The following is a 9,105-nucleotide window of genomic DNA, read 5'->3' on the forward strand; positions in this document are numbered from 1 at the left end:
GGGGGGGGGGGGGGGATTTTCACGGATGATGTTGGCCAAGTGAAATTTCTTCTTTCATAGAGTTACCGAGTTCGAGGTACCTCATCGAGTAATATTTCGAATTCTCCGCGTGGGCGGCAGTTTGCTGGAACGGTAGGAGTGCCTATCGATGGAAAGGCACGATTCTACCGAATAGCTCATATAGCTGTGTAAGAGACACCTTGGCTTTCGGCGGTCGATAGTCTGATTATTATTTCGAGAAAAGAATTTTTGGCATTTTATTTCAGTGGAATGAAATATTTTGTCGTCATAAAATCAAATTTGGCTGAGACGTCGAGTCTTTTCCGTAGCAGACCGTTATAATAATTTACGAGTACATAAATGTTTCGCAAAGATTTCGCGAAAGTATCATATTTTCGTTATTGAGCGCGCACGAGAGAGAGAGCTCTGCAAATTTAATTTTGCAGAGTTATGAAATACTCGCACTGCGTCAATGTAAGATCATAAGAGTTAACAATGCTGACGTCTGTGTGTATCGAAGAACCTATTAGCAGCTGTGAGACTAACAAAAGAGCGTTTGTTAGCGGAGAACAGGAGAAGACAAAATATTGTATTACAAATAATATGGTAATGCAAATAATTATGAAAATAGTCCAGATTGAGATATCCGAGGAGGTAGATTGCAAAATGTCTCCCGACCTCTTCCTTCCGCTATGATCGATACCGCTTGACCTATTACGATGTTTCCTATTTCACGCGCGCGGAAACGCATATACAAATATTTTGCCCTATAAATTTTGCTTTCTGGATTTTCTTTCTTTCGACTCGTGTTGAACGGCGGGTTAACAGCGACAACTGGTCGAGTGGAGCGCAACGACCGTCACAAAGTCAAGCACCTACGTCCGTGGAGAGAACCCGTGGTGAATTGAAATTCGTCGGCCACGTGTCAGGTGAAGCATCCAGGAACGACGATACGCACGTGCGTTCGTAACTGGATATGACGAGACAGAGTTCTATAGGGCTTATAGCAGGGTGGTACGAGAGGTCGTGACTCTTAATCCACGCACTTGTACGTCACTTTCGGAATTCTCATTTTCGTGTTATACACTTGCCGTCCTATTTTAACATTGAATAATGATCTCTGCCGTTTTCGCACAATTCAAGTATTTCTTATCGCGCGTGTCTGATGGAGACAAATGAGAGATATATTTTCCGATTGAAACGTTGGAAAATATTGTTCCGATAAAAACATATCATTAATTCGGTTGTTGGTTTAATAAAGGTTTTGCGCGAAATCAAGCGTTTCCTTAGTAACTGATATTGATTTGATCGGATGATAAGAGATGATTGTGATCAATTTCCCTCCATCGAGACTTACAACGTACAGCATTTGTTGATACTTTTATTGATACACATAGTAATAATGAATCGCAAAGGGAATAAATTGAACCAACTTTGAGCAACGCGCACCAAGATTGTATCCAAAAGTATCAGTTTATTCGTGAGGATGTTGTATCAGAAATAAAAAACCTTTCTGCTTCCAATGAATTTATCATTTTCTCCAACTCGAATATTTCTCGCTACTGTTTCCTATCAAGTTATCTTGTATGTTGATTGTCACAAATTTTTCCTCAATCTAGTGTAGAGGGGAAACGAAACCTAACAGTTTACAAGTTATGAGGATTAGTGAGAGACATCACGAGAAAATGAATAAAATTACGCGCCATTGTTGCTTCTCCTAACAGAGAATTCTTCGAAACGCAGTAGGACGACCGATGTAGCGGGTGTTTTTATGACATAATCGAAACAATCGGTAAAGTATTACGAAAAGCATCGGATATTTCATTTACATACAATTGCATTTTTAAACGTATATTTAACGCCAGGTGTGATGTAATTTGTCCGACGAAAGAAGTTCCGAGGTAGTTCAACAAAATGATATTCTTATGTAGTGTTACTAATGTGTGTAAGTAGTGTATTAGTAAAAATCAAGAATTTGTTAAACACCGATTGACCGTCTATTTCTCAACAATAATTCTCTATTCAGCCAACTAATAGCAACATTACAACGATGTTATAATTTTTCGTTCAATAATATAAGTGTAATATAGCATGTATATAACATCGTCGAATTATAACATCGTTATGATATTACTGTTCGTTGACGTTTACTGAATTATTCATAACATTTCATTCATAAATCGAATACAGCAGTAACAACGACAAACAACATTAGTACTTTTTCAATTAATTGAAATATTAAAGCAAAGTTAAGAATGAGTTGCTACTAATAGCCAATTCTCCAACGTCGTTCTCGTTATGATGTCGTTGCGCAGACAGGTATGTGAAAAAGCTGCGCTACGATATCATCACGATATCGACACGTCGCGTTAAAAGTTAGAGAATCGGCAGTTGTATCGTCTGAAAATATACACGGGCTCACATCCAGTCGATACTTGAGTCCTACTGCTTGAAAATAAAAGTCTGACTCGTCATTGAGTCGTATTGCCAATGAAGATAGTGGCGGCCCGTAGCGGAATTTCTAGAACTAATTAAATTAACGGGTTTAACCGTAACGGGCCATTTAGTTGAGATTCAAACCATATTTAGTCGATACTCAAACCCGTCAGGTGCGACAAATATCTTGTCGGCATCGTTAGATGACGCTATGCAATTAATCACGATTTGGCGGATCTGGTTTGTTTTAAAATACAGGGTGCCTGTATCCGTGGTGTGTAGATAAAGTGAGTGAACATCCATTTTACAAAATTCGCAATATGAAATATGAGGAAATACGAGAAATTAATTAATATATAGTATGAGCTAATGAGCGCACGGGAAGCGACAGGACGGATTCTGTATAAAGAAAAATACCTTATCTCTGAAAATAGAATATTCTTCATTGAGTCAAATGAAATTTTCATAAACACTTTTAAAAATTATAAGCGCACCTTCGTGGATTTTCTGGTGATTTCGTACTGTGTCACGAAGAGGTGATAGGACTTTACATCCTCTTGTTTATTGTTTTATAAGATATTGCAAAAACAAATATTACAAAAGTATAATTCCCTGATCCCCAAATCAATGTAGAAGAAAGAAATAAACTAAATTAAGATGCGTATTAGACAGTACATTGGAAATGATTTAATTTTGGTATAAAATTTGTATTCCTTGATATTGAAAACGTAAAATTAGTGACTTTTTAAATAACACATTTCTAGCGAAGAAATTAGTTCTTTCTGATACAAGAGTGCGCAATAATGCGCGTGTACCATTCATGGGATAGGCGCGCACTCAAGTGATTAAATTATTAAACATGTATAAATTTTTTTACGCTAATTTTTTAGTTATTAATTAGTTTAGTTATTAATTTAGTTATTAATATTTTTTCACGCTAATTTTTTAGTTATTAATTAAAGAATCCTCTATACATCTTAAATCATTAATAACTCGGAATTTTGCGTGGTTGTTTACACAATGGCAGAGTACTTTTCTGTTCAGTTTAACCCCTTCACACGAGCAGAATAGTTTCGGTGTGTGTGTGTGTGTGTGTATAGCATACATATCTTTACAGTACAATTATTTACTTAATATCTATCAATTTTTGACAAAATGTCTTGTGTATAGAGTTAGAACGATGGTTTAAATAAAGTTACGAAATGCAGCCACGTTTTCGTCGTTTCGTCCGCACGCGCGAAAGAGCCGATCGTGTAAAAAGGAAATGGTAGGAAAGATTCTCGCATGCGCTGTAACAGACGTTTTGGCAGTCTCGTACACATCTCGCATGAATGAGGGTATCGTTGGTTCCCCAACGAATGGGTCTTATGTGTAAGTTCATCTTCAGATGCTGTTCATACGGTTCATTGACTATGAAACATTTGAAGATTAAGACGGTCTTAAGTATAATAACCGGCCAAAATGTTGAAGAAAGTGAGGGCGGTTTCTCCGTCAAGTAAACACTGTGCAATCATCGGCAGTGCCGGATCTATTTTACGCAGAGAGAGAGGAATAATCAATTGGTGCGAAACACACGAATCTGTATTCCTGGCTTACACTAATTCTCCTTTCCTCTCTTTCCCAAGCAAAAAGACGAAAGGAGAACTAGCGTAGCGCAGGAACAAAAGACAGACCCGGCGGTGTTACGTTAGCGCGCGCACGCAGTGAGGAAATGGCCCCCCAAAAGGCGTCCGAGCCTGCCGGTCACGTGGCGCGCTCACGCATGCGCGCCGAAGCTGCACACGGTAGGATCTAGCCTACGATCGTAGCGAGGCGCTTTCTTCTCCATTCGGCAGCCGAGGAATACATACGCGTTGAGTGTTGCTGGAATAAACTCGCACAGTGCGTCCGACATTAGTAACGCTTGTCGCGACGCCGTGATTCAACATTGTGTGTTGAATCGTCGATAAGTAACGCAATGGCTGATCAAGAGAACAAGGACTTCAGCGAGGATATCGGCGATCAAAGTTTCGAGCAGAATGGCGAGGCAGAGAACGGCGGCAACGACAATGGCAACGGTAACGGCAGCGTCGGTGCCGGCGACGGCGACACAGCGGAGAATGGTCAGGAGTCGCAGGAAGATAGGTGATTTGAATCTTCTCTTTCTTTGTTTGCGCGCGCGGCCGGTCATTATGGTGCGAACATTCTGGAATTCGCGCTTTTATCGCACATCGCGTTAGCATCGCGCGTAGTAGCGTTGCGCGCTCGCCAAAATGGCGGAGACGGGATACGCGGACCGGCGCGAAGCATTAATCCATTCGCATCGGCACGACGTGAATGGATTATGCTTCGACTACTCCGACCTTTTGTTTCGCCTAGGCGCGTCGCATCGGCGGCTGCTCGTCGTTTTTCGCGCGATCGCGTCCCATTGTCGAAAGTATCCAAAGATAGACCACGATGATCGAGTATAAGAATGACGAGTGGAAGCATTGGCAAGGGCGCGCCCAAGCATCGTAAGAGACGGACAATATCTTTCTGTGTATATATGTCGATAAAATGGCGCATACGAGAATTCGACCGCGAGCCGCGCAATTTTGCGCACGTGTCTCTTGGCCGCGCTCTTCACTTCCGTTACAACATGCGTACACAGAAGACCGAGAACCTCACGAGCGGAAGTTCCGCGTGTGAGTTACTAGTAACGTGAGAATTCAATTATTGAGTAAGTGTAATAAGGAGTAGAGAATCGCACGGGTGTTAAATAAAAAAAATGATCTTTCACGTGCTATCATGAGAGAGAGAGAGAGAGAATCGCCGCAGCTTCTCGAATGTGTTTATAGATTGTAAGTTCTCGCCCGCTACTGTGTTCTCACCTTCCCTCCGACCCCATTTCAGCGTAACGAGGTCTCGAGATGGATGAATTTCACTGCCCGATGAACCGATATCGTTGAACTCTAATCTGTGTAAATATTTCGTAATTATGCGATATGTATTATGTAGAAATCTCTCTTTCTCTCGCCTTGATTTTTTCCTCAGTCACACATAATTTTTATAGAAATAAATATTGTATTTTCTTTCTTCCTAATCTTTGCATACCTACATCTTGGGATTTTCGCAAACTTGCGTTATTTTCATTTTTGTTGATTATGTTCCAGTATTGGTAAAATTTAGTGAGCAGGGTAAGCATCACTAGATTAAACAGTGGAGCTATAGAAAATGTTTCGCAGAAAAAGCGGATGTAATCTTCAAATTCTACATTTTCGTACAAATTGGTTCTGTACTACATGTGTGCACGTGCGTGTGTCACGTTCGCACGAGTGTACATGTATATAAAGTTTTTTACAAGAGTGTAGAAAAATACATTTATTGATTACGAATTTGAAGCCGTACTTCCTCTTAATCGTAATTATAGACGTGTATATATACCGAGGGACTTCTGTGTACAAAGTAACGAAAGTGAATAACGCCAATGTTTTCACAGTCCAAGATTTCTCTGGTAAACAAGAATTTTCAAATGAAAAATGTTGCATGTTGTAAATGTACAAGAATAACTTAAGATGTCAAAAATATATGACATAGATGATTTGATAATGTACCATTAATATGTGCTGTGTTCTTGCGCAGTATACTTTTATTTTTGTCATTGCCACACTTGAAATTTTGCAACTTTGTGTAAATATTTTATTCCTATTTCTATCTAATTACTTGTAATTACAGTTTCAATCAGTAAGTAATAGCAATAGAGAGAGAGAGAGTGTGTATGTGTGTGCGCGCCCGTGTGTGTGTGTGATTAACAGAAAGAGTGAGAAAGAGACAGAGGGAAATTGCAAACTGATCAGACTTGTGTATACAACGTCACGCAAATATATAATAATCCTAATATTTTTATAGAGCGTAAACTTTTGAATGTGCACTTTTCGGCCAGCTGAGAGTCTTCTGTCCTCATTCATTTATTGCAGCCTGAATTCTGATTAGTCAATTGCTCACGATTGACAATACGTATGCTTACCTGGGAACCGTATGAAGTCTTATGCAATAATTTCTGAGTCTGAATTATTGCGAGAAGTCTACGTCAAGTTCAAGTCCGTCACGTTTCGTCACAGCACAAGCACTGGAAATCGAGTCAAATTTCGTCAGATCGATAAGTTTCGCACAGACACACACTTGCCTGCTGCGTCACGCGTAGAATAATTTCCGATCCTATGTGTACAAATGCCGTTTGGGCGTAACCAAAGCACAGAATTACTAGGGCCAATATGAAAATGTCCAATAGGTCGGAATGCCATTAACCCTAGTTTATGTGGCTTGATCTGCAGGTGGCAAACGACCCGGTGCGATTATGGCGGGCGGCTCGCAACCGGCTAACCGTGATCCGACCAACAACTGACATTACCGGCGAGTGACTGGTGCCCACGGTATTTATCACCAGCCATAAGCGATTCTTACGAAAATGTCGAATGTAATCTATACAGCCAGGAAAATAATTGAAAACAAAGCTTGCAGCTCATATTATTTGAAATGGACCAAAAAGTATATCGGGACTCGAGATAATCCTTGTGCATTTATCGTACATTTGTCGATGAGTGTTGCGTAAAGAGAAAAAGTGAAACGGAGAAAGAGAGAGGGAGGAAGAAAGAAAGGGAGAGAGAGAGAGAGAGAGAGAGAGAGAGAGAGAGAGAGAAAGGCACAGAGAAAAAACAGAAAGAGAGAAAAAAAGAGAGAAAGAGACAAAGAGAGAGAGAGAGAGAGAGAGAGAGAGAGAGAGAAAGAAAGACAGAGAGAGAGAGAGAGAGAGAGAAAGAGGAGAGAAACAAGCATATGTATATATATATATGTATATATGTGTGTACATAATATATGTATATAAAAAATATATATATACATATATATGTATATAACATACATGTGGCATATGCATAGTACATACATATATTTATATATATATATATACACACATACATACTGAATAGAAATAAATATCCGATACATTGTGTGCACATAGATGTGTTAATCAAAAGTGTCAAACACTATTTATTGTTAACTTGTAATGTGAAAACAAATCTTTTTAGCTTTTCGATATAGTTGCAGTTTTCCTACCGTATTCTTTGGATCAATCAGCAGTCCGAGTACTACTTGGAAAAGTTAAATCTTGTTTTCTTTAGGAGCAGCTGTACTTCAACTGGAGTTGTAACTATTGCTCGTGTGTTCACGTCGATTAAAAAGTATCTTGCTCTCTCGATGCGTTAACTTTGACACTCATACACACACACACACATATATATATATATATATATATATACACACATGTATATGTGATATATATATATTATATATACACATATACATATGTATTTTGGTTTTCGAGTTAACTTTTTATTTCTTTCTTTTTTATTAGTTTTTTTTTAAATTCTTTATTTTCTTTTTATTACTTTTTTTTTTTACTAATTTCACAACGAATATATGTATATGCTTTTCAAACGTTCGAATCAAGGACTATATGATGTGCAAAGCAAACCTCTCGTATAATGGTTTTTTTATAATTTTTACTTTATAACTTTTATTTCTCATATCATAAAGGACATATTGTCGTTGACAACTTTCGTACGAGCTCATCCAACCAGTTCATTAATTTGTTCTAGGAAACGATATTATCATTTTTGCAATGACTTCGGATTTTGCGAATATTGTGTTTATTACCGTAACAAGTCTTTTCTAAATTTCCATATAGGTGATCTAATTAGCTGTAGTTTACACTTATGCGTCCGTAGATATATAAATTTAAAGATATCTATAGATATATCACATATATACTTGCACGTATGCGATAAGCAATATATACGTACCTGCTAAATAAAGTTCCCTGCCCGAATCTCTTCGATCCATTGCCCCTTTTGCGAATGACACTCTGTTTTATTTCTTTTTTCTTTCGCATATATCGTCTGCATTCAATTTTTTCATAACTCGACACTGATTCTCTAATATTTCCAGGGGTCGATACTCTCTCTTTTTTCTTTTTTTCTTCAACGATAAATGGAATCTTTTCGTTTATCAAAAGTCAAATTTTTGCTTCGATTTAAATTCTTAATATCAATTAACATATTAAAAGAATTTAGTGAAATAAAAATCCGTTCCGTTGCTTTGCAGGTCGGCGAGCGGTAACCAGGACTCTCTGAACGATAGGTACATTCAATTTTCATTATTTGTTTCATTTATTTTTGCTCTGTCGTAACCATGGACTCTGAGAAAATGAAAAAAAAAAAGGAATTGCGCGCGACGATATTACATGCACACTTTACATCTTTGATCGAATTGTTACGTAGCTTGTAACAGTCACTCGCGAAAGAGGCGTGGACACATTGCCACGCGCTGTATGTTGTACAGTTTCTGCCGCAGATAACTTTTTTGCTCGCAGTTGCAGATATTTAAGAACTTGCCGACAGCCAGAATAATCGTTTCTATTTTAACAATGAACCCTAAATTACTCGTTATAAACACTCGATTCTGTGACTAAAGTAACTAAAGACTCCTTTCGTTTACTTTTGTTAGTTTTAACTTGTTACTTTTGTACTTCGCAGGAAATTATTTGTCGGCGGTCTAAGTTGGGAAACAACCGACAGTGAGTAACTCCTTCTTTTTGAAATTATTTTTGGACTAGAGGAAACATATATATATATATATATATATATATATATA

The 9,105-nt window shown here is 38.2% G+C and overlaps 2 protein-coding genes across 10 annotated transcripts in view; one reads left to right on the forward strand and one right to left on the reverse strand.

Moving 5' to 3' along the window:
- The window catches only part of LOC106741903 (pyroglutamylated RFamide peptide receptor-like), a 26,018-nt gene that overhangs the window by 144 nt on the left and 16,769 nt on the right, over window positions 1-9,105 (reverse strand). The window lies entirely within an intron of this gene.
- LOC106741905 (RNA-binding protein squid-like) overlaps window positions 4,252-9,105 on the forward strand; it is an 8,945-nt gene continuing 4,091 nt past the window's right edge. The window contains exons 1-3 of one of the 3 annotated variants that reach the window (XM_014614330.1): window positions 4,252-4,560; window positions 8,557-8,592; window positions 8,988-9,028. In XM_014614330.1, coding sequence (XP_014469816.1) covers window positions 4,394-4,560; window positions 8,557-8,592; window positions 8,988-9,028 — 244 coding nt within the window. In that variant the 5' untranslated portion in view covers window positions 4,252-4,393. The remainder of the gene's footprint in view (window positions 4,561-8,556; window positions 8,593-8,987; window positions 9,029-9,105) is intronic. The other 2 variants (XM_014614332.1, XM_014614331.1) reach the window with 2 other exon arrangements.

The sequence above is a fragment of the Dinoponera quadriceps genome, unplaced genomic scaffold (genome assembly GCF_001313825.1).
Source record: "Dinoponera quadriceps isolate SergipeBrazil2010 unplaced genomic scaffold, ASM131382v1 scaffold458, whole genome shotgun sequence".
NCBI classification, from domain to species: Eukaryota; Metazoa; Arthropoda; class Insecta; order Hymenoptera; family Formicidae; genus Dinoponera; species Dinoponera quadriceps.